At 52.8% G+C, this 22840-nt stretch overlaps 13 protein-coding genes across 15 annotated transcripts; 7 read left to right on the forward strand and 6 right to left on the reverse strand.

The window, feature by feature from the left end:
• Positions 1 to 36: 36 nt before the first annotated feature.
• Positions 37 to 680, forward strand: HMPREF1120_01106 (uncharacterized protein; the record flags this gene model as incomplete). The annotated part of the gene is made up of 3 exons (XM_009155114.1): positions 37 to 94; positions 159 to 404; positions 469 to 680. 3 exons carry the CDS (start codon positions 37 to 39, stop codon positions 678 to 680), a joined length of 516 nt encoding a protein of 171 aa, XP_009153362.1.
• A 968-nt stretch (positions 681 to 1648) lies between these two features.
• Positions 1649 to 3762, forward strand: HMPREF1120_01107 (primary-amine oxidase; the record flags this gene model as incomplete). Its single annotated transcript, XM_009155115.1, has 3 exons — positions 1649 to 1705; positions 1758 to 2186; positions 2236 to 3762. 3 exons carry the CDS (start codon positions 1649 to 1651, stop codon positions 3760 to 3762), a joined length of 2013 nt encoding a protein of 670 aa, XP_009153363.1.
• Positions 3763 to 4723: 961 nt separating this feature from the next.
• Positions 4724 to 5640, reverse strand: HMPREF1120_01108 (uncharacterized protein). Its single transcript, XM_009155116.1, has one exon. It carries the CDS (start codon positions 5396 to 5398, stop codon positions 4937 to 4939), a length of 462 nt encoding a protein of 153 aa, XP_009153364.1. The 5' UTR covers positions 5399 to 5640; the 3' UTR covers positions 4724 to 4936.
• A 491-nt stretch (positions 5641 to 6131) lies between these two features.
• Positions 6132 to 7701, forward strand: HMPREF1120_01109 (aldehyde dehydrogenase; the record flags this gene model as incomplete). The annotated part of the gene is made up of 2 exons (XM_009155117.1): positions 6132 to 6320; positions 6377 to 7701. Exons 1-2 carry the CDS (start codon positions 6155 to 6157, stop codon positions 7699 to 7701), a joined length of 1491 nt encoding a protein of 496 aa, XP_009153365.1. The 5' UTR covers positions 6132 to 6154.
• Positions 7702 to 8081: 380 nt separating this feature from the next.
• HMPREF1120_01110 (nitrilase) lies at positions 8082 to 9636 on the reverse strand. Of its 3 annotated transcripts, none has more exons than XM_009155118.1 (3): positions 9513 to 9636; positions 9298 to 9417; positions 8082 to 9159 (listed from the first exon to the last, which is right to left on the reverse strand). In XM_009155118.1, the coding sequence occupies exons 1-3, from the start codon at positions 9541 to 9543 to the stop codon at positions 8327 to 8329; spliced, it is 984 nt and encodes a 327-aa protein (XP_009153366.1). In that variant the 5' UTR covers positions 9544 to 9636; the 3' UTR covers positions 8082 to 8326. The 3 variants fall into 3 exon arrangements, with proteins under 3 accessions (XP_009153366.1, XP_009153367.1, XP_009153368.1); XM_009155119.1 differs by having other exon boundaries at positions 9298 to 9427; XM_009155120.1 differs by having other exon boundaries at positions 9298 to 9636.
• Positions 9637 to 10039: 403 nt separating this feature from the next.
• Positions 10040 to 11614, forward strand: HMPREF1120_01111 (D-amino-acid oxidase; the record flags this gene model as incomplete). Its single annotated transcript, XM_009155121.1, has 3 exons — positions 10040 to 10071; positions 10111 to 10802; positions 11073 to 11614. 3 exons carry the CDS (start codon positions 10040 to 10042, stop codon positions 11612 to 11614), a joined length of 1266 nt encoding a protein of 421 aa, XP_009153369.1.
• A 538-nt stretch (positions 11615 to 12152) lies between these two features.
• On the reverse strand, positions 12153 to 13542 carry HMPREF1120_01112 (triacylglycerol lipase; the record flags this gene model as incomplete). Its single annotated transcript, XM_009155122.1, has 5 exons — positions 12153 to 12583; positions 12682 to 12811; positions 12882 to 12931; positions 13010 to 13117; positions 13176 to 13542. 5 exons carry the CDS (start codon positions 13540 to 13542, stop codon positions 12153 to 12155), a joined length of 1086 nt encoding a protein of 361 aa, XP_009153370.1.
• Positions 13543 to 13789: 247 nt separating this feature from the next.
• On the reverse strand, positions 13790 to 15806 carry HMPREF1120_01113 (uncharacterized protein; the record flags this gene model as incomplete). The annotated part of the gene is made up of 3 exons (XM_009155123.1): positions 13790 to 15114; positions 15165 to 15682; positions 15751 to 15806. 3 exons carry the CDS (start codon positions 15804 to 15806, stop codon positions 13790 to 13792), a joined length of 1899 nt encoding a protein of 632 aa, XP_009153371.1.
• A 346-nt stretch (positions 15807 to 16152) lies between these two features.
• Positions 16153 to 17907, forward strand: HMPREF1120_01114 (retrograde regulation protein 2; the record flags this gene model as incomplete). The annotated part of the gene is made up of 5 exons (XM_009155124.1): positions 16153 to 16316; positions 16382 to 16672; positions 16749 to 17220; positions 17295 to 17489; positions 17566 to 17907. The coding sequence occupies 5 exons, from the start codon at positions 16153 to 16155 to the stop codon at positions 17905 to 17907; spliced, it is 1464 nt and encodes a 487-aa protein (XP_009153372.1).
• Positions 17908 to 18668: 761 nt separating this feature from the next.
• On the forward strand, positions 18669 to 19799 carry HMPREF1120_01115 (uncharacterized protein; the record flags this gene model as incomplete). The annotated part of the gene is made up of 2 exons (XM_009155125.1): positions 18669 to 19127; positions 19371 to 19799. 2 exons carry the CDS (start codon positions 18669 to 18671, stop codon positions 19797 to 19799), a joined length of 888 nt encoding a protein of 295 aa, XP_009153373.1.
• Positions 19800 to 19923: 124 nt separating this feature from the next.
• Positions 19924 to 20490, reverse strand: HMPREF1120_01116 (uncharacterized protein; the record flags this gene model as incomplete). The annotated part of the gene is made up of 1 exon (XM_009155126.1): positions 19924 to 20490. The coding sequence occupies one exon, from the start codon at positions 20488 to 20490 to the stop codon at positions 19924 to 19926; it is 567 nt and encodes a 188-aa protein (XP_009153374.1).
• A 684-nt stretch (positions 20491 to 21174) lies between these two features.
• Positions 21175 to 22205, forward strand: HMPREF1120_01117 (thiamine pyrophosphokinase; the record flags this gene model as incomplete). The annotated part of the gene is made up of 2 exons (XM_009155127.1): positions 21175 to 21218; positions 21281 to 22205. 2 exons carry the CDS (start codon positions 21175 to 21177, stop codon positions 22203 to 22205), a joined length of 969 nt encoding a protein of 322 aa, XP_009153375.1.
• Positions 22206 to 22317: 112 nt separating this feature from the next.
• Positions 22318 to 22806, reverse strand: HMPREF1120_01118 (DNA-directed RNA polymerase II subunit H; the record flags this gene model as incomplete). The annotated part of the gene is made up of 2 exons (XM_009155128.1): positions 22318 to 22423; positions 22481 to 22806. 2 exons carry the CDS (start codon positions 22804 to 22806, stop codon positions 22318 to 22320), a joined length of 432 nt encoding a protein of 143 aa, XP_009153376.1.
• Between the last annotated feature and the right edge of the window lie 34 nt (positions 22807 to 22840).

Raw genomic sequence — 22840 nt, forward strand, 5'->3', positions numbered from 1 at the left:
TGATTATCGAATTGCAAACCTGCACCATTGCCGATCATGAAGACATCGACCATCGTCACGATATCCGTCGGCACGGTTGTGACCGGCCTTCTTGGTATGTCTTCACGACACTTGAGACCTCTGACGCCGGCCAGCCACGGAGAGCTAACAGACCGCAGCTTATGCTGTCTACTTCGATTACAAGCGGAGAAATGACCCTGAATTCAGAAAGTCATTGAAGCGGGAGTCGCGCAGACAAGCCAGATTAGCCAAAGAGGAGGCCGAGATCCAAGGCAAGCAAAGGAGAGAGGAGATCAAGAATGCCGTTCAGGAGGCCATTGAAGAGGGTTTCCCCACGGACATTGAAGAGAAAGAGGCATTCTTCATGCAACAAATAGCGCAGGGAGAAGCGCTGGCCGGAGATGGTACGTATCATTTATTTTTGTCTTCTTCTTCTGGTTGCGGGAACTGATCACTCATACTTTACAGGTTCCGATCCTGTCGGTGCTGCTCTTTGCTTCTACAAGGGCCTCAAGGTCTATCCGGAGCCATCATCACTAATCGGCATCTACGATAACACCGTCCCCAAAGATATCCTCGAAATCCTGGCAATCATGGTAGCCCAAGACAAGAGTCTCAAAGTGGGCAATTTCGGTGCTTCCAGCGAGGGACATTCGGACAGCGGCCCGGGTGTCGAATAATCTTCCCGCTGCATGACGATGTGCACGTGCGATTGTACCATCAAGATCCCTTCAGCGTTTGTTGCACAGGGAGGATATGGACACCCCTTCATGACCATTCCTCCTGAATCTCACCTCTCTGTACGACAAGTGTATACCAGCGCCGCTTAGAGGTGCAGCTTCAAAATGTGTTCCGTTTGGACATAATTCAGCGATTGCGCAGTTAGTCGGTCTTCAATCAAAAGCTTGACAAAGTCTCCATGTCCTCTCACATTCTGATCATTCGTATCTCAACACATGCAACCTGATCCGAGTGGCGATTTGTTGCAGTGCTTTCGAGTACCGGTTTAACCAACGCGACGATGGCTTTTACGCTCTCCACCAGTTACGTCGGAAGCACTCACCTTGGGTTCCAGCCTAATTTGTTATCACTCTATCAGTAAGATGCTCTTCTCCATTCCCCTAATTCCCTTCGAATGTCCAGATTGATGAACGACCAACCTGCGTTGGATTATGTGGGTTTAGAGAACACAAGAACACTATCCATACTAAAGGCAGACTGTGATTCGCCAACCTCAAAGACTTATGTCTGCCATCGGCCCTCAGCTATCACAGGGCCCACGTAGGCCTCTCGCAACAGGTTGCTTCTTTGCTGGCCTCTAACCCTACAGGCGGTGACAATTGGGCAACTCGCCAATGTCCGGCGAGGTTTGAGAGAGCGGGTACCTCCGCAGAACGGATGCCCTCGACCCCAGATTCTTGCAGCTGTTCTGTCTGGGTGACCCATGGGCTCTGTGCCATTGTTTCAAACCAGTCACTCGTCTCTGGGGGTGCCAGTGCGTTGATTCTTGATCGAGACTAGTTGGCTTTGCCAAACGCTGACTGACCCTCGTATGTTCGGCTTTCTCTTCGTCAGTATCCAGTGCCTCATCGCGAGCACGTAAGTGGCCCTACAAATTCGGTACGGTATAGCATTCAGAGGTGCCACAATGGTCGCAGATTTGCCGCATCCTCTAAACCCGTTGACTCCAAAGGAGATATCTCGAGTATGCCGGGCAAAGTTATCCTTAAGGTTGTTCATCATCAACTGACAAATAGACCGCCCACCATGTTCGAGCCGCGTTTCCGGATCAAGAAGCATATTTTCGGGTCATTACCCTGCTAGAGCCTCCGAAGGCGGAGATGGTCCAGTTTCTGGACGTCGAGAGCAGTAACGGCATTCTGGAATCAAGGCCGGCGCGGGTGGCTCTGGTTCAGGTCTTTCTGGGCCCTAGAGACAGCGAACACTTCTTTCAGCTCGACGTTGACGTTGTGTCCGGCAAGGTCATCAAACGAGAACAGCTAAGCGGCTGCCATCCGCATGTCGACGCAAATGACATGCAGAAGATTGAGCAAGCATGCCTGAATGACCCTGACGTGCGGTCTGCCATCGAGGAGATGCAATTGCCCGAAGGAGCTGTCATCAAAATTGAGCCATGGACTTATGCTACCGACGGTACCAACGATATGAGCCAGAAAATCACCATGGTAAGATGAATATCTTTGTGGGCCATCTGAAGAGCTGAACCTGGTCCAGTGCTACTTCTACATGCAACTTTCCCCCCATCCGGACGCCAATCATTATGCTTATCCGCTTGACCTCTGCGTTGAAATGTCTGGTGATGCCCGAGTCCTCAAGATATATTACTTACCGCACGGGACGTCGAATGACATAAGTAACTCCGCAAGGGTCTACGACCGAAGGAACCTTCACGGCTCCAGCACCGAGTACCATCCTGACTTGGTGCCGGAGCATCGTTCAACAACCAAGCCATATCACGTCGTCCAGCCAGAAGGTCCGTCATTTACCACCGAGGAGAACCTCATTCGGTGGGAGAAATGGACTCTGCGGGTTGGCTTCAACTACCGAGAAGGCCTGACTCTCCACGATGTCAGATATGACGGTCGAAGCGTTTTCTATCGGCTGTCCCTTTCGGAAATGTTCGTGCCTTATGGAGACCCGCGGATGCCGTATGTGCGCAAAGCTGCCTTTGACCTGGGTAATGATGGTGCCGGTATCAATGCCAACAACCTACAATTAGGGTGCGATTGTCTCGGTCAAATCAAGTATTTCGACGGTTGGCATACCACCAGTTCCGGAGAACCACTGCAAATACCCAACGCCGTATGTTGCCATGAGATTGATGACGGTATACTCTGGAAGCATACAAACTTCCGCACAGGGAACGCGGTGGTCACCCGCTCCCGTGTGCTAGTCCTGCAAACGATCATTACGGTGAGCAACTATGAATACATCTTCGCCTTCTATTTCGGCCAGGACGCCTCTCTCCAGTACGAGGTGCGAGCGACCGGTATAGTCTCAACTGTTCCGATCAGTATTGGGGACAAGGTTCCTTTCGGCACGGTTGTCGCACCAGGTGTGCTTGCACCGTACCATCAACATCTGTTCTCGCTGCGAATCGACCCGGCGGTCGCAGGCTATAAGAACTCGCTTGTCATTGAAGAATCGCATCCTATGCCAATCAAGGATCCCAAAGTTCATAACCCGTTTGGCGTGGGCTATACGACGGAATCGCAGTTCGTCGAGGAGGAATCGGGCCACGACCTCGACCATATGGTGAATCGGGTTTTCAAGATCGTCAACGAGAATGTCATTAGTCCGGTCACGGGCGGCCCGGTTGGATACAAACTTTCGCCGTTCTACAGCCAGCTCCTCTTGGCTCATCCGTCCTCCTACCACGCAAGGAGGTCCGAATTTGCCGCTCACGCCGTTTGGGTCACACGCTATCACGACGATGAACTGTTTGCTGCCGGTCGGCATACCATGCAATCCCTCGGTGGGCAGGGTATTGCATCTTGGATAAAGAAGCGACAAGAGGACAAGGAAGCGAGCAGCGTGAGAGACCAAGACATCGTCATCTGGCATACGTTCGGCTCTACACATAATCCTCGAGTCGAAGATTGGCCGGTCATGCCGTGTGAGAAAATGCAGGTTGGCCTCAAGCCCGTCAATTTCTTCACGGCCAATCCGGCAACTGATGTAGTTGTGTCGACTCAGGCTAGAAATCAGAGTGTCCTAGTCAACGAAGTCCAGACAGGTTAGAATGGGCATTGTTGGTGGGATGCGGCCAGGGTTAATGGTACTGATTGCTCAAAAATGAATGCTCTTTAGATCACATAGTAAGTAATAGAAAGCGGTAATCGAGGCTGGCCACTGCAGCGGGAGAAACGTCCGTCTCAGCCATTAGAGGCTACCGTAGTAGTAACCGGCTTACTTGCCTACCTGGGTATCTCACATAGGTACCTAGGTAGCCACTCTTTATTGCAGGGCTGATAAAGGACAAGAACCAAAAAAGAACACTTTCATCCAACGGAAAAAAAAGCAAAAAGTTGGTCGCCCGGCAAACCCGAGACTTCGCATATCTTGCCACGGTGTAATCTCACATCGCCAACTCCGGGTGGAGATGTCTCTGCAGAATTGCTTCCCTCAAGGGTCATCTCCATTGCTTAACGTCCCGTAGCAATCGTGGTTTACACACACGAGTACGATGGACGACCCGAAATTCCGAGCGAGGCACGCATGAACAAGTGGAGTGTGAAGCGACGCCCCAAGGCTCAAAGGCAACCTCCTAACTTTTTGACCACGACAGCCAGATGCCAAGACTAGTAATGCAAAATATATCCCTTCTTTTTATTGCATGATCACGTGCATATAATGAACCCCGGTCGTCCTCTTTTTCATTCCGAGCCACTACAACACGGGACTTAGGTGCACAGCACCTGTTATCAGGTTTCCGTATTCTCGTGTTTTAGGTGGTCTACTACTGATACCGGGGTAGTGAAGAGCTTCGCGTCCCTAGGTTCTATCACGCTTCTTCCTTAACACTACAATTGTTCTCTCTTCATGTGGCAATAATGTACGCATCAATACCGTACCTTTCAAAGTAATGTAACAGCGTGGTCCGGCAACCCCGGGAAGCCGAGAGAGGAAACCGTAGCCCAATAATTCCGCATCACAGCGGCTTTGACAGGCGGGGATCCTCTCTGATGGCGCCAGTCAGTTGGTCCAATGCTACTGCCCTAAGCCCCTCCATGCCGCGGCAGCTGATTACTTCCCCCACCACCAACAGCTCAACAATCCATCACCATAGGACACGCTCTGCTGTCTCTGTTGCTGCCCCTCCCGGCCCTCTTCCACTGGTACTACTCTCTACCTCACTCGATCAACTTGGACTTGAAGCTCCAAAGGCAGTACCAGGGTCCCTTCGTACGCTACTCTAGTCGGGGCTAGTAGTATGGCCAGGGTACTCACATTCATACAGTGGCAAGCTTTGTTGCCGCGGTACTATTTCCTCGTTGCAATCCATGTCCTCAGCGATCCATGTCCTCAAACACGCCAGTGTGTCGACCGATTGTGTCCTCCAGTCCTCACAGGTGTTGGTGATGGTTATGCACCCATCATTGTCCTCCTCGCCGATCGCGACGGCGGCCAATGAAGCTCCTACAACATTGTATGCGTAGCTATCGAGCCTTGTTCGAAGTTGTCCAAGTGTCGGTATATCTCGGGGCATAATTAGTAAACAACAGACTCTGATCCCCCAGTTTGCCGACCTGCCAGCCCGGCCACCAAACGCTCTATCTGACCAAGATACCCACCAACTAGCTCCATCTAGAGAAGTGTACCGTTCGACCGCGAATTCAATCTGCAGTCCAGTTTCCGCCCGTCCTCTTTCAGCCATCCGTATCCAGGTAACTGTCGCAGAGTCCTCGACGGCAGCGATCGTCCTCTCAACCCGTGATTAGTCGTTCTAGTCCCCGATCGCGGTTGACCGGCGGCACAAGGATGCATGGCTTGATGGAAATCTAAAAGAAGGAAACAAGACCAACCACGATACCCCTCTTTGGGGATCCCCGGGGTCCAGTGGCACAAGGGACCACGGCATCCCGCGAAACAGACCTCAAGAGAACAAATGGATCGTGGGTCCGGGAGCGCACCAGACGACAAACCATCGAGAACTCTGTCGAGTGTGGTCCCAGTCGCCTCCTTCGAGCCGCCGGTAGCCATACGTTGGTAAGCCATCCTTTAGTCCAGAGTCCGCCGTCTGTTGTCTGACCCTTCACCAACCCCGCAGTCAACACCAGGGGGTTCCGCCATCGGCCAATAGTCGTGCTGCCGCCCCAAGGTCTGGCGGAGATCAAGGCGTCGTTTGTCCTGGACTTCGCCTCCTAAACGTCGCGGGAAGCCCAATGCTCAGTGGTTCGGTCCATAGGAAAGCGACTTGCAAGCTGGTGGATGTCGCCTATCATCTGGGCCCATGGAGAATACTGGACCACCGTGACCTTCCCCGCGCCCTCCCACCATTGCAAATAAAGCCCGCCCATTGCCCTCGGTTGAACATCTATCCCTCTTCCTCCTTCATCAACCCGCCCAAGTCTCTTCTTCTACCCTCTTACCTGTGATACCCTTTGCCGCATCGTTTACTTCTATCATCGCCATGTCTTTGACGCAGCAGATTGAGACGCCTAGCGTCACCTACGAGCAGCCGCTCGGTTTGTACATTGACGGCAAGTGGGTGAAGGGTGTTGAGGGCAAGACCTTCGAGACTATCAACCCTACCACGGAGAAGCCAATTGTCGCAGTCCACGAGGCTGGTCCAGAGGGTGAGTCCGACCGCAAATCCACATTGCCAGGGCCGTCAAACTAACCGCAAAACCAGATGTCGACATCGCCGTCAAGGCTGCCAGAAAAGCCTTCGAGGGCGTCTGGTCCCAGACCCCTCCCTCTGTCCGAGGCGCCATGCTGACCAAGCTGGCCGACCTCTTCGACGAACACTCCGACATCCTCGCCGCCATCGAGTCGCTCGACAACGGCAAGGCCCTCTCCATGGCCAAGGTTGACGTCCAGCTCTCCTCGGGCTGCTTGAGATACTATGGTGGATGGGCGGACAAGATCCACGGCAAGACCATCGACACAGACCCAGAAACCTTCAACTACACCAGACATGAGCCAGTCGGTGTTTGCGGTCAGATCATTCCGTGGAACTTCCCTCTTCTCATGTGGGCCTGGAAGATCGGACCTGCTTTGGCCACCGGTAACACTGTTGTTTTGAAGACTGCCGAGCAGACTCCTCTGTCTGGTTTGTATGCCGCCACCCTCTGCGAGAAGGCCGGCTTCCCAGCCGGTGTGGTCAACATCATCTCCGGCTTTGGCAAGACCGCAGGTGCTGCCATTGCCAACCACATGGACATCGACAAGGTCGCCTTCACCGGCTCGACCGTCGTTGGCCGCACCATCCTCCAGTCTGCTGCCAAGTCCAACCTGAAGAAGGTCACCCTCGAGCTCGGTGGCAAGTCTCCCAACATCGTCTTCAACGACGCCAACCTTGAGGATGCTATCTCCTGGGTCAACTTCGGTATCTTCTTCAACCACGGCCAGTGCTGCTGCGCCGGTTCCCGTATTTACGTCCAATCCGGCATCTACGACAGATTCGTCGAGGCCTTCAAGCAACGCACCGCCAAGAACGTCGTTGGTGACCCATTCAAGCAGGAGACCTTCCAAGGTCCTCAGGTCAGCAAGCTGCAATTCGACCGAATCATGAGCTACATCGAGTCCGGCAAGGAGGCTGGTGCCAAGATCGAGACCGGTGGTGAGCGCCACGGTGACCAGGGCTACTTCATCAAGCCCACCATCTTCTCCAACGTCAGCCCAGACATGAAGATCATGCAAGAAGAAATCTTCGGCCCCGTCTGCGCCATTAGCAAGTTCGAGACCGAGGAGGAGGTCATCAAGGCCGGTAACGAGACCACCTATGGTCTTGCCGCCGCCGTCCACACCACCAACCTGAACACCGCCATCCGTGTTGCCAACGCCCTGAAGGCCGGTACCGTTTGGGTCAACAACTACAACATGCTCAGCTACCAAGTGCCTTTCGGTGGTTTCAAGGAGTCTGGTATTGGCCGTGAGCTTGGCAAGTATGCTCTCAGCAACTACACCCAGGTCAAGTCGGTCCGTATCCGCCTGGGAAGCGCTCTTTTCGGTTAGAGTGGGGATTTGTGTATGAAAAATAGTCAAAGCAAAGTGTAACTGAATCAAAAAAATTCGAAACCGATTCAAAGTGCAAAAGCGTGACGCTGAATTGCAATTGCATGGTGGGAGACAGGGCGTCGGTTGATATCTAGCGCTTTTGTTCTTCAGCATGTACATGTTATGAGATATGAAAGTGACATGGAACTACACATGATGAGCAGACCGTATTCCAGTGTGCCTGTACCTCGCTTTCCGCCTCGTGTTTGTGATGTATTCCCGATACCTTAGACTAATGAAGTCCTGTCCAGTGGGCCATGCGCGGCCGGGGTACGCCAAAACATTCAATTGCTTCGTGAGGCGAAACCTTCATGCTGACATCAAGTATTGCCCACTCCCGGGTTCCCGATTATAAAATGCCCAATTATGCTTTCTACTGTCTCGCCCTATGGACCATTTCCCAATTGTCATTCGTACTCGTCGGCGTAGGCGTCGCCAGACGATTCATCCACTGGTCTCACGTGACAAGGCTGAGCCCCCTTGCTTGATATTAAAGCAGTTTGAAATCTCTCAAACATAACCATTTCGACAAATGCGACGACGCGCATCTCTCCAATCGGTTGGTCAATGGGTGGGTGACTTTTTATTGACTCACGTCCTTATAAACATCAAATCTTCTATGTACATAGACCGGGATATTCGTCCTCGTCTCGCTGATCACCGTGGGACTCAGTGCGGCCATGACAGTGTCCTCCTCCTCTCCAGCCTCAGTCACAATCTGCGCCAGCGGATCCACAATCAAACTGTGACCCCAAGGCCGATGCCCACCCTGTGACTGTCTAGCAGGACTACACAGCGCCACATAAATCTGATTATCAAGGGCCCTCGCCTTGGCCAGAATCGACCAATGCAGAGACCCGGTCGTTATTGAAAAAGCAGCCGGATAGACCATGGCAAAACAACCCTTTCTCGCGGCGACGGCGGCGACCTCGGGAAACCGGATGTCATAGCAGATGGCGACTCCTAGCTCCCCGTACTCCGGTAAGTCGACGATGGTTATGTCGTCTCCGGCTGATAAGACTTCAGATTCGCGAAGATGGGCTTTGCCTGGAATGGTGACGTCGCAGAGATGGATTTTGCGGTGTGTGCCGATGAGGGTGCCTTCGGGAGAGAAGATTAGGCATGTGTTGTAGTATTTGCGTTGGTCTGGGTCGGCGGGGTGGGGCTCGAGTTCAGGAATGCTGCCGCCGACTAGGTAGACTTGGGCCTCCTTGGCCATGGATGCCATGGCATGGAAGGATGGAGATTGGTCTGCTGATGGTGGTGATGGTGAGATGGTCTCTGCGTATTGGCGAAAGTAGGCTGTTCCGTAGGGGCTGTTGAAACATTCGGGAAGGACGACGATTCGCGCACCCGCCCTTGAGGCTTCGAGGACCTTGATTCGGGCGCGGGAGAGGTTCTGGGCCTTATCTGGACCTGTGGGTGAGGTGTTAGTAGGGTGATAGGAGAGGCGGTATGGGTACATGGATCAGGAGGGCACAGTAGGGAAGTCCGTGCTTCAGGCTTCGTGCTGGTTGTCGCCGTTGCTAACCACAAGCACCACCAGTCACTTACCGACCAGCAGTTGCACGCAGGCAAGAGTCACATCTTTCTTTAGCGGACACAGCGACATCTTTTGACAACACGAAAGAGAGACACCACCCATATTGCTTGGAGACGTTCCAGCCTCGGTCACTTGGAGACTCTCGAGATAAGTTAAAGCTTGCAACAGTTTTCTGGCGCAGCGCAATGCAACAGCGACTCAACTTGGCGGGAAGCTTGAAGCTTACTTGAATCAGTGTCGTGTGCCGGTGTGTCCATTATACTCCGGGGGTTCGAACATAGTACCTACCTAGGTACGAAGCGTAAGGTTCTTGATAATGGATGTCGAGCGAGGTTCTAGATCGTGTCATCCGTGTCCCGCTGTCGCGGACCGCAGGAGTTGCTGTGCCGTAAATGTCATCGGATAAGCCGACATCCATCGTCGGCATCGCCTCCGCCCCGACTTCATTGATACCGTCTCTGCGCCGAGTCGATATCACGAGGCTCAAATAATATTCAATTGGTACCGAATATCTATACATCCTATAATGGTCAGGTGAGAATGCTGACTGTTCAGTGAAGTACGACCAATGTCAGGTTACTTTTCGGTTGTCATGTACTTTGTCCAATATTTAATTTTATTGTCTTTGCCGACAATTTCCTTTGCATCAAAAGCGCCCCTCAATTCAGCTGCCGTATAAAAGTGTCCATATATTTCCACACCAAGACGCTATACAGGTCAAAATATATCTCCTTCAGCAGCATGGGACCAATAATGGCTTCCTCATCGCATGTCGTTGTCATAGGGTAAGCTAGCTAGGTTCCCCTGTCCCATCCTCCTTCAAGTCAGGCTGTCCGGCAGACAGTATCAGAGCATGCAGGACAGGACTATCCAGTGACACCCAAAAGAGCAGGTATTCTAGGCCTCACAGCCGCCATCCAGATCCAAGACTTGATCCAATCCCGATCTTTACCATACAAGATCCTCCTTGTGGCCAAAGACTTCCCCGTCATCACACCCGGCGATCCAACGACATCTCCATCTCCCAACTATGCATCGATGCACGCCGGCGCCCACGTGCGGCCCATCCCAGCGTCAAGTCCACAACTGGCCCGCGAAGCTCGATGGCTGAAACGCGCATGTCAAGTATTTGCCGCGCAGGCCACCCATGAGCCCTGGATGGGAGTCATCCAAGTGCCCGGAGTCGAGTATTTCGAGGATCCCGTTCCCGAGCACTACCGCAACCTCGACGCCGAGAGCTTCCACCAGCAGTCCGGTCTGACGGGGTTTCGACGGCTAGATGATGCGACTAAACTGCCTAAGGGCGTCAACTTGGGGTACGAGTATCAGACTTATTGTATTTATTCGTCTGTTTATTGCGCCGCACTGCTGCGCAAGTTCATCCTCAAGGGCGGTCAGGTTTTGAGACAGGAATTGAAATGCGAGGATGAAGCGTTCAGTCTTGCCGATCGTGTTGAGCTTGTTGTTAATGCGAGTGGGATGGGGTTTGGGGATAGGAATTGCTTTCCGATTCGAGGTATGTATACAATGTCCCGGATCCCATAAACACCTGCACTGCTCGAAAAAATCTACCTATTCGTTCATCCTTGATTGGATTCCTCGACCTCAGCCCTTTTTAGGTCCCCATTCTTCATCCATTTACATCCGTTTCGTTGGTCTCCCATGTCTGTCATGGATGGCTTCATACGAGAATTTGCCATTGCCGTCATTTTCGTCCCCCAAACACGAACTTCTGCCCCTGCCCCTGTTTCTGCTCAAACTCAAGCTCACAATCAATCAACCACAGGCCAAGTCGTCCTGACTAACCTCCAAGCCAACAAGACAATCACACGCCAAAACGCCAATGGAACATGGAGCTTCGTCATCCCACGCGCGTTCGGCGAAGGCACCATCGTTGGCGGTACGAAAGAGCCACACGACTGGGATGCACGGGCTCGTCCGGCCTCCACCGAGACTCTCGTCGCCTCGGCTTTAAAGGATCTCGGTGCCCTGGACGAGAACGATCAGAAGACATCTTGTTCTCGTCCTGTTACCGTTGTCAAGGAGGTAGTCGGTCGTCGACCAGCCAGAGAAGGCGGGGTGAGGTTGGAAATTGAGGAGCGTGCATCACCACGACAGGAAACGGACCACGGAACTAAGAACAAGTTTGAGGAGAACTCTACAATGACTATCGTTCATGCGTATGGTGCTGGCGGGAGAGGATATGAGATTAGTTGGGGTATTGCGGACGAGGTGTGTGGGCTTGTTGAGCAGGTGATGCACAGGAGACGAAGAGAACATTTGAGGGAGAAGGAGAATGTGTCAGTACGAGCACGAGCACGGTTGTAGAGAGCCTTGAGGCGAGAAGAGACGAAGCGAAGCGTGTGAGAGTAGGAGGTGCGGTGGGATCTTGTGTTGAATTCTAGTAATGATGGGCCCATGTGGCCGTGACATCAAATCGAGAGAACAGGACAATCTTGTATCGATTCATTCATAGAGACTCGCTGTCTGTCCTAGACGTCTTGACTCTTGCTCTTCGTGGATCGGCTCAGCTCAGCTCGGATTTTTCGTTTCGTGTCGAATCAAGTCAGAGAATACCGTATACCTAGTACATGCACAAGCACGGGCACAAGCACAACCAACATCTATTTCCTCCTTGAGGTGAGATACTAAGGGACCAATGCCTAAACCTAGCATTGAAGCGAGCAGAGCGAGCTCTAAACACCAAGGAGAAGAATATGAGCAATGTCAAACAGTATGCAATGGTTAATTTTGTTCAACGGTTTCTAACTAACTCACTAACTCCCAGTGATGCATTTGCATTGCTATCATGTTCCTCCCCTGCACCTCCTAAGGTGTTTCTTCCCGTCTAATCAAGGTGAAACAGCTATCTATGCGCAGCACGCAAGGCCGAACAGAAATCCTCAGCATACAATGCCGCCTTCTGGATCGGAGTCATGTGCATAAAAGGATGAGGGACGCCAGTATACCGCCTAACAGTGACTTTAACACCGGCCTCGACCAGCCGCTGAGCATACGCCTCGCCCTCGTCACACAGCGGGTCGAACTCGGCGGTAGCCACAAACGTGTGACACAGACCTTTCAGGTTCCCCTTGATCGGACTCGAATAAAACTCCGGCAGGGCGGCTAGGGCCTGCTCGCCCTCTTTTGTTTGAGGGAGACTGAGCTTCCGGAAGTAGTCGAGGCGTGCCCAATTCAGACTTGGGGCCAGCGCGTTTGTGCTGAATGATTTGTAGGGTGATTGGGATGGGTCGGTGAGATGGCGATGGCTTTCGACGGTCGGAACTGCGAGGAAGGCTGTAAAAGAGAAGACAAACGTGTTAGAAAGAATTAACCCTTGATTTCGCCGTATTGAATTCATCAGGAGGTTCCTCCTCGGACGGCAGGCTACTTACCGAGCTTCAAGGTAATTCCGGCATCTCGAGCAAGCTGCTGCACAACAGCACCAATGGCTCCGCCTGCAGAAATGCCTCCGACGGAAATGGAGGTGGGGTCGCCGTTGATTTCGTGGCCGTGCTCGTGGACCTGCAATAAAGGTAAGTAAATCGTCCATCATCCGCTGAGCGGGTTTGAGGTAGGAAGAGCACAAACTTACCCAGCGGACTGCTGCCCAGCCGTCCTCGTGACCTTTACCGTAGAGGTTTTCTGTACGGATGGTTCCCAGTCAACTTCCTGCCTTTCATTTGCAAGGCGTGGGCGCACGTTGCTGGGACATGCACATACCTGGCGTCAAGCGATACTCGACATCAACAACAAGTAGTCCAACGTTGTTTCGGACAAGCATGCACAGTTCGGCGTCCGATTTCAGACCACCGAATGCAAACCCGCCTCCTACCCAGAAGTTAGCGGACGGTGATAATCACCGGATGAGACGGGTATTATCGCCTACCATGGAAGTTCACATAAATCGGATACGGCCCTGGACCGTACTTTGTGGCATCAGGGTAATAGCATCGCACTCGAAAGAGATGGCCATCGGACGACGGGATCTGAAAGTCGCGCACGAACGGCTCACCAGAAAAATCCCTTTCCCAGGGCGACGAGTATTTCGATCCGCTTTTCCTGATATCGGAGATGTCTATGGTGTGCGTGGCGGGTTTCGAAGCAAAGTGTCTGTTGTAGTAATCGACAAAATCCTGGTCGAGAAGAGGGAGGAACTGGGGGTGAATAGGGTTTGGTAGAGGTACGCTCGCCGCCTTGGATTCGACCACTGTAGGGGCTAGGGCCCCTGGTTGAGACTGGACAGAGATAGCCATGGTGAACTCAGCCGATGATAAGGTTGTTGGAGTACAGCACGCAGAGATAACGGCTTTCGTGTAGTAATAATATAGTCGTGAGCCGGGCATCCCGATATGAGGTAGCAAGGGAGAATACAGTCGAGATGGCGTGTTCCCCAGACCCATCGGCATTTCCGACATGGGCGGTGAGTGGGTCTCCGGAGTCAGCGGAGGCAGGGCGACCACAAACCACGACCACGCAGCCTTATCTGGCAACAGCAGATTTTCAGGAGTCCACGGCGATCCGGTCATTGATGTCCAGGAATATGTCGTCGTCCACTCCGGGCTGCCATCCCCGCGTCAGAGCGAGCCAGACTGATAGTTGATGTTCAGCAGGCAGACTCACTTTAGTGACGCTATTCAACTGGAGCAACGTGGTCAGGTCGGAGGGCCAGCTGCATTGGGGTAATCCATCTCCTGGCTGTGGTCTGTACAGGTCCGATTCTTCTTGGTCACCGCCGCTCTCACAGCTGCATTCCTCCGCAGGGTGTTCCGTGCTATTCGCGTCGACCTCTCCCTGATACGCGTATCTGTAAAGGACACGCATCTCCTCCACTTCTCTCAACCACACATGAGCGATCTTCCACACTTTCCGCCAACAACTCAAAAGGTTTTGGAACTCCAAGAAATAATTCCAAGCACGACCTCGATCTTGGCCAAACTCTTGCGGGTCTTCGGTGTACTGCAACCACAAAAGCGGACTTGCGGCGGACAAAATTGCCAGCGCGACAAATATGGATGGTCTGGGAGCTGGTTCACTCGTCTCGGACTGGATATAGGCTGACACTAACTCGCCCACCGCGAGAGCGTTCGACACACAGGTCGACACGATGCTTGGTTCGCGGTGAAGTAATGACCAGCCGGCGGCATCTGTTTGGTCAAGAAGAATCGACGAGCCATCCGTCTGCGGGAGATAGTCCTGGTGAGCAACACATAGGGCGCTCCTCAGCAGACAGTGCATTGCCATAAAAGCCGCTCCCTGATTAAGAGCTAGATGGATGCTATGGTTTTCTCGGGACCATCGTAACCGGCTGGGAAGAAGGTCCATCCAGCTCCTTACCGCAGTCGAGAACATGGAAAATTGGCTGTAGGGATCGGTGGGCGGAAGTGGCTCCGATCTCCTCGCTTGACACACGTGGAAATTAGCAAGCTCACACCAAAGACAAAGACTCTTGATCACGTAAGGAAGTAGACCGAGGTCAGACGCGCTCCCATTGTAGGTGGCCAAGTTCGCCAAGGTCACACCTCGACTTGGCTCCCCGTATGCAAGTGATAGATTGCTACTCGGAAGTGCAATTGCCACGTTTTTCAAAGACAAGGTGTGTGGCTTGGCCAGAAAGAACGCGAGGAGTCTGTCGAACAGCAGACAGGCCCAGAACGTTCGTCGGCGGACCTCTCTCTCCTGCTCCGGGTGCTTGTCGTGATACTCTTTGTTCAGACGCATAACTTGCGCCATTCGAATGGCCGTCCCCGCGTACATCCACTGACCCGAGGGCGCCTCGGACAGCAGCTCTGACAGACTGAGGACCAGATTTGCTTGAATGTTGGTCACTATCTCTCGTCAGCTGATGAATCTTAACAATCCGGACCATCCGCCATACCACTAGGGAGGTCCGAGGTCTCACGGGCCATCTTCTTGGCAAGTCTCGTAAAGTGGCGGTATACCTGTTGTTGAGACGGAGCGTCAAACAAGACGCGGGCCTCATCCGCGGTTAGGTATCGTGCACAAAGCGACACTATCGATGTGACGAGAAATCGGTTGTTGGGGTTGGTCGGATCGAAACTGGGTCGGTGGAAGAAGCAGCAGAGATCCACTTCAAAGTGCCTTTCAAAGAAGATGGCGAGACATCGTTGAAGAGCAGCCTGGCTGGGTAGCACACTCACGTTCTCGACGGACACCCTGGGGGACAAGTCGGCGGAGAGACTCCGCCGGCCGGGGTTCCCGGTGGAAGAAGGGTTGGTGACCCGTTCATCGGTTTCGGGCAGTGTATAGACATTCCTTCCCGTGGGAGAAGTTGTCACGGTCCCCGGGCTCAAAGGCCACTGGCAAGGGATGCCCCTGGACGAGCAATAGTGACATTGCGGCTGGACTCCGTCGCACTTGGTCTTCCGACGACGACTAGTAATAGGATATATTAACGCCCCTCCCAATCCGGTACCGACGATAGGGATCTGGGGATCGCTTACCACGCGACACAAGCCAAAGGCGTCCGCTTGGAGATCGGGACAACCGTCGGCTGCATGATACGGAGCGTGTGGGCTTCGTGGAGGAAGACAGGAAGAGAAGGCAAAGAGCAGTGCACGAGACCAAGAGGGCTTCTAAATCTGGGGTCGCCTTGTGGACCGGGTCTGGGGAAGCTCGGCAAGATGCTTGTTGCGGTTTAGTCTCCGACAGCATGTGATCGGATGAGCCGAAGCTGGAACCATCCTCAACCGCTGTCAAGTCAATTCAACCTCCACCGTTATCAATGAAGCCACTAAGGTTGCGGGGGATCCCTAGGACTGCTTTGCCCATATATACCAGGCGAGGATGTCGTCTGCTGCGGCGAGGATGAACGATCCAGATTCCCTCCCCCCAGCCGCACCAACATGACTCCCTCCATCAAGAAAGAAACCATCACCAAGGACATCGAAGCCGAACCGGTGTGCCAGGAGGTTGAGGAGAGATGGAACGACTCGGCGCTGGTCAAGCGCTTCAAGCGGAAGGCTGACTTCATCCTGCTGCCGATTTTGACCTTTGCATATCTCGTCAAGTATGTTCTTTTACTGGCCAACTTCGACCCTGTTTCATGTTCAAGTTGGCTGACTCGGTCTTCAGTTCCCTCGACCGAAGCAACCTCTCCAATGCGCATACGGCCAATCTTGAAAAAGACCTGGGCCTGGTCGGAAACCAATACAACCAGGTTCTGACCTACTATCAGATCCCCTTCGTTGTGTTTGGACCCTTTGCCACACTATGCACCAAACGCTTCGGAGCCAAGTGGTCCATCACCACTATGCTCCTCGGATTCGGCAGCGCATCGCTGGCGACGGGCTGGGTGAAACACTTCCACACCCTGGTCGTCTGCCGCGTGTTTGTCGGTCTCTTTGAATCTGGGTTCCTGGCATCGTAAGTGCCGCAGCACCCCGCTGTTCACGTTTGCGATCTTGACATGGGAAACTAACGGATATGTTGTTCATGATAGCATTATCTACTATCTCTCCATCTGGTACACCAGGAAGGAACTTGGAACCCGTCTGGGAATCTTCTATGCTGCCTTGACCGCCTCGTCTGCCTTTGGCGGCCTGCTGGCATTTGGCATGTTCCAGATCGATACTGGACATTACTTCCGCTGGAGCTACCTTTTCTTCCTCGAAGGCGGTTTGACCCTCTGCTGGGCCATCGTCATCTTCTTCGCTCTTCCATCGGATACACAGTCCGCGTGGTTCTTGAGCGACGCAGAGAAGCAAGTGGCAGTACGCCGTCTCCAAGTGGACTCGGTGCAAAATCTGGAGCAAAAATTCAACCTCAAGGAAGCACTGTCCGAATTCACCACATTCCATGGCTACCTTCGCTGTGTGTTGGGTTTCGCAATCGGCGTCGTCTTGACCTCGAACGCCAACTTTTTGGCGATGATTGTGGCCAGACTCGGATACAGCACAGTCAAGACCAACTTGGTGAGTGGGCCCTCTCTTCCCCCAATCAACACACTTCTCTCAAGAATGGGGTAGCTGACTATGACAATGAACAGTATACGGTTGCTCCCGCATTGACAGGCGCCGTCTTCCTGGTGGCATGGTGCAAGTCTTCGGATTACTTCCGAGAGCGAGGTCTTCACATTGCTGCGGCCGGTCTGCTCAGCTTGATCGGCTACGTGATTCTGGTTTCTATCGGCACGGACCAAACGGGAGTTTTGTATTTTGCCATGTTTATCTGTACCACGGGGGTGAGTAGTAGACTTTTGCCTGTCTTCCAAAATATCCTATGATACATTTCAGCTGACAATCCTCCTTCCGCACCAGGCATATCCTGCAACTCCACTCAACGCCGCTTGGGCTGTCGCCAACATACCGAATCTGAACGCCCGTGCTCTCACCAGTGGGCTCATCATTGCCTGCGCCAACTGCGGAGGGTTCCTGTCCAGCAACATCTATCTCCGAGAAGAAGCACCCAGATACATCACGGCTCTCAATACAAATATTGGAATGTGCATCACCATCTTGGTTCTCGCCGGAGGCTATTCCTGCTGGATGAGGTGGGAGAACCGCAAGCGGGACAAGGCGCAGAACGTCGTCCGTTCTCAAGCTTATGTCACTGAGGGTGTTTCAAGCATGAGGGATGAAAGCTTCAGATTCCAGGTGTAAATGGGACAGGGACAGTATAGGTTAGGACGTGGTTTGAACAGGATAACACAAGATAGGGATATATGTTCAGGGAACAGGAACATCGGACAGGTATGGATCCATATTAGTCGTACTGTGGTGCTTTTTCCGTACTACAAGTTGTACAAAGTACGTCTCCTTTTACCACTCACTGTACATGGTTTGTAATTCTTACCTAAACAAAGTCAATGATACGCAAAGTGGAGTGAATGGATGGTAGATGTCAAATTACCGCTTCTGATTCGCTGCCTTGGCCACTGTGGAGACAACCTATATCACGTGGACGACGCTGATACGGCCGAGTAAAGATTTTGATTCGCGCAGACGGCCGGTTGGGACAAACCAACCAGCTACAGTTGCTGGAAAATCGCTGACAAGATTGATATACAACTCACTATTCGCGCGCTCCCTAGGTGTAGACATATCCGACAACGAGTCCTCTTACATTCACTTCTCGGCCGAGAGAGCAGCAGCACATGAATAAAGAAGGTCCCAGATCTCCCTTTTCTCAGCGAGATCAACAATTCGGAAAGTCTGGCCACCGGTGGCAAAGTTTATTTTTCCTTGACGTCGAGGCGAGATAAGGCCAGGCAAGGAGACGGCAATTTCGAAGGGTGGCTTTTTAATTCCTTGATTAAGCACATTCGGATCTCTGTTCTCGTCATTATTATATGCGTCTGTTACCTCCGCGCCGCACTATCGTGGTCATACTGTGGTGGTTGGTCCCAAGCCTGATTATTCTCATGGTGGCCGTATCTGCATCTACAGCGGCGCCCAATATCATTCGAAACTTGAATTTGCGAGTCAAGGCGAACAACATCAACGTCAACAATTTGAACTTTCCTCTTGTGTGGAAGAGTTGGAACCGGGCCGCATTCTTCTCAGCTACGGCAGCTTCGACCACGACCACCAGTACCGGGTCGACGACATCTGCACGAACCCTACAACCATCGCCATATCCGACCTCAAGGTACAACGTCCAGTCGAGAAGTATCGCGACCATGGCTTCGCAGGAAGCCCCAGAGGATCTCCCACAAACGACACCACCGGAAGGGCTGCAACAGCAGATGGCGAAAGAGGATGCTGCTGCTGCTGCTGTTCCCGCTCCCAAAGAATCCGTCGTCGCCGAACCTGAGTTGCCGAAGCTTTCCGCCGCGGAGTTTAGGGTGTATAACAGGCTGGCTGTCATGATGGATGCATATGTAAGTTGCTCCACTTCTTTGCCGTCCCCTTTACCTTTTTGCTGTTCGTGTTCTTGCAACGGAAGAAATGTTTCTGTTCTTGGGGCCGAAGAAATCCAAGGTCTTCCTAATACTTCGTGCTCTTTTTTCGTGGTATTGGTCTCTCATTTCAGCATGGGACGTGGTCCGCTTCATTTTTGTGCCACGATATGCTTTTCTATCGTCTCAGAAATCGTACCTTACTGACTTCATCCGTCTTTTTAGCATAACCACTTCCGCTATACCTGGAACCTGCTGTACAAGACATGTACCTCCGGCACTCGGCCGGCAGGAATGTCAATCCGAGCATTCATCTCGCAGGGTTTGCACCTCTGCCACGCTCTGACCGTCCATCACACCATTGAAGAGCGACATATCTTCCCGGAGCTGGCGGAACGAATGCCGGCGTTCGCGCCCCAGGAACACCTGATCTCGCAACACGAACAGATCCACGAAGGGCTGGAAAAGCTCGAGGCGTACCTCGATGCCTGTCGAACCGGGGAGCGGGAGTTGCGATTGCCCGAGTTGAAGGAAATCATGGATTCGTTCGGTGAAGTGCTTTGGACGCATCTGGATGATGAGGTTCGGATGCTGGGCGCCGAAAACATGCGCAAGCATTGGTCCAAGGACGAGATTCTGTCGATGAACTGGTGACGCAGGAACACTCGAAGCTGTACCAAAATCTTTGCATCCCATCCAAGGCCAAGCACCGACTCCTGTCGCACTGTGTCGTCAGCCCTTCCTTTCAGCACAGATGTGCATTGGTAGGACCGTGATATTAGTCCTGGTCACGCTCCAGGAACCCCGGGTCATTCTGAACCTTGTGTTCAAACTTTGTCCACCAATCCTGGAAACTTTTCAGAGGCACGACCTCGATGCCGTTGGCCGTGTTGCCTGCGAAGCTGGACAGGAAATTGAAGGCGTTCTTGATGATCCGTTGCGCAAGGACTCTTGTGTCCGGCGGCCGTTTGGCGACGGCATTGGATTCCGAGGGTGTCTGCTGTGTTTGCTGAAGCTGGGCCATTTGCGCCTGGATGTTCTGGGCCGGCTCGACCGAGATTCCTAGGTTGATCTCCCCGCCGGTCATTGCCTCGGGAATGTTCACTCTGAAGAGAGCCGATGGCTTCTCATTGCCAATTGCCCCAAGAAACTTGAATCCTTGCTCCCCGGGCAATTGCATGTACACTCCGGCCGCGGTGTCCGGAGGGAGCAAATTGTTCGGATGCATGAAGACGCCGACGTTGTGGAATGGCGGTGAGGCCGGGAACGATACTGCGAATTGGTTGGGCGAGACATTGGCCATCTCTGTGATTACAGGCCGCGAAGGGATGAAGACACCGAACATGATGGCTTGGTAGCAGAGTTCTGCAGAGGTTCAACTGTTCGACCTGTCGAGAGTTGCACCAGTATATGTATATGTAGTACCAAATTCAAGCTCGTGCAGGTTATCTGCCTGGTCCGCGTATAACACGTTCCAGACTGTCCGAAATTGATGTTGGAGTTGCGAGCTGATTTGATTGGTTAGATAGATGGTAGCCTCGTCGCGATATTAGGAACTGTGAAGGGTAGTTAAGCTCGTGTAGTTTGGATTGTGCAATAAGATGTGTCCATACAAGAGCAGGAAATCAGAAAGCCGAGTACCTTATGTACATCAACTGATCAGTCCTCTGTGTGGATGATTCTCGGAGCCTCCGCAGAATGCCGGCTCGAAAACAGCTTTCGATGGTCCATTTTCCATCACACGATGATCTCTTGTTGACACGCGTGAAGATGACGCATTTTCGCCAAGGATCCGCCTTAGTCAGCCAGCGACTTCGGCTCCGGCTTCTCTGTTTTTCCGCTCCACAACCACACCGGCACACCCGAACGAACACCTGCCGGTACAAGCGCGGTACAATGGCCTGACAGAATTGTATAGACAGATACATCGGCGGTGGGTGGTTTGTTTGGCAAAGTGAGCAAAGCCGAGGGCCAGGGCACTGCTTCCCATTGAACTCGCGTAAAGCACCATCCAACATAAGCTGTCACCATGGGGCCAAAGACCAACCTTGACCTGGTGAACGAATGCGACAAGTGTGTACCCCTTATTCCACGACGGAATTCTCTTCTTGGAGCCTCAACAACTGACTTTCCAGCTTTCCATACTTCGACTCGAGCAACCCTGAAGCATACCAGGCAATTCTACAGAATTACTACCGCTTTACGTTGGAAGGATACGAGGCATGTTTGGGTTATGTCCCTTCCAGCATCGCTCAGAAATTGCCCATGACGACCCACTGGCGGCGGGATGACAGCGCGAGGCGGCTGATTTTCCAGCCCCGGGACGCCAATGGTGCACCAGTCCAGGACCTGGAGGGGAGAAACAAGGTTCTGGAAGAGTATCTCTTGTATCTCCGGGAGACCAGGCTCTTTCGAGTCCTGGATGGTTGGCGAAGCGAGCTTTACCCCATATACGGACGAAACAAAGAACTTTTGCTGAACATGGAACGCTCTGCGTCGCCGCTTTTCGGTATAGTCACGTATGGTGTTCATTTGACGGGCTATGTGATGACGGACGAGGGCATGAAGTTATGGACGCCCCGCCGTTCCTCAACCAAGCAAACGTACCCTGGCATGATGGACAACACCGTGGCCGGTGGCATAAGCACCGGAGAGAAACCCTTTGAGTGTTTGGTGAGAGAATGCGAGGAGGAAGCCTCGCTGCCCGCGGAGATTGCCCGGTCGTCCAAGCCATGTGGCACCCTAACGTACTTCCATCTCCGGGACGCCAGAGCTGGCGGCGAGACGGGACTCTGTCAACCCGAGGTCCAGTATATCTACGACCTCGAAATGCCACTGGACGTCATTCCCCAGCCCGGAGATGACGAAGCCATCGACTTCCAGCTATTGACCGTGGCCGAAGTCCAGAAGGCAATGGCTGACGGAAGGTTCAAGCCAAACTGTGCACATCTCCTGCTGGATTTTTTCGTGCGCCACGGCATTTTGAGCGCCGATAACGAGCCCGATTATGTCGAAATCGTGTCCAGACTCCACAGAAAGTTGGAATTTCCAACAGCCTGAGAGAGAGTCTCCTGAGAGGAACAACCTCCGCACCATGAACGCCTTCGCTAAACGGACAACTTTTTTCCCTCTCTCTGTTTTCTTGTTTTTGCACATATAATGCATTCCAGCTTTATTTCTTCATCAACAAGTAGACGTAGTCGATCCGGAGTGCGTTCAACAGCGCATACGGGCCATCCATGTAGAGCAGCAGACCTCCAAAGGAAACGTAGACCTTGCTAGATACGATGTAAGTACTGTGCCACGAACATGGTTCAATCGTCTGTATAACTCACATGTTCTCTCCGCTGCCTTCCTCGAATCGGTAGATCTTCCCATGGCACACATAGTCGAATTCATCCGCCAGTGTTTGCTCGCCTCGCCCGACTTCCCTCCAGCCTTTTCCGTCGTCTTTGCTGCCGTCGAGGTTGAGTGACAGCGCCAACGCCACCGTCATGCGATCGTCCACATTAAGAGGGTAAAGTTCGGTGTTGACGTCGAGCGTCAACAAAACTTCTTGACCTCCTTCGCTGTAGGCCTTGATGCGGGATACCCGGTCGTACTTTGCGCTGTTGATGTCGGTGATCTTGAAGCTGTTTTCGAAAAGGATGTTTTCCGACATCTTGACAGCCTAGATTTATCGGTCTGAGGATTGC

The sequence above is a fragment of the Exophiala dermatitidis genome (assembly GCF_000230625.1).
Source record: "Exophiala dermatitidis NIH/UT8656 unplaced genomic scaffold supercont1.1, whole genome shotgun sequence".
Lineage (NCBI taxonomy): Eukaryota > Fungi > Ascomycota > Eurotiomycetes > Chaetothyriales > Herpotrichiellaceae > Exophiala > Exophiala dermatitidis.

Excerpts from the sequence above, each read along its gene's own strand:
- HMPREF1120_01108 (XM_009155116.1), bottom strand. The coding sequence starts at position 5,398 with ATGGCTGAAAGAGGACGGGCGGAAACTGGACTGCAGATTGAATTCGCG.
- HMPREF1120_01110 (XM_009155118.1), bottom strand. The coding sequence starts at position 9,543 with ATGGACACACCGGCACACGACACTGATTCAA. Across the intron at positions 9,418-9,512 it reads GGCACACGACACTGATTCAA|TGACCGAGGCTGGAACGTCT; the intron begins GTAAGCTTCAAG and ends AGAGTCTCCAAG. Across the intron at positions 9,160-9,297 it reads CTGCGTGCAACTGCTGGTCG|GTCCAGATAAGGCCCAGAAC; the intron begins GTAAGTGACTGG and ends CCTCACCCACAG.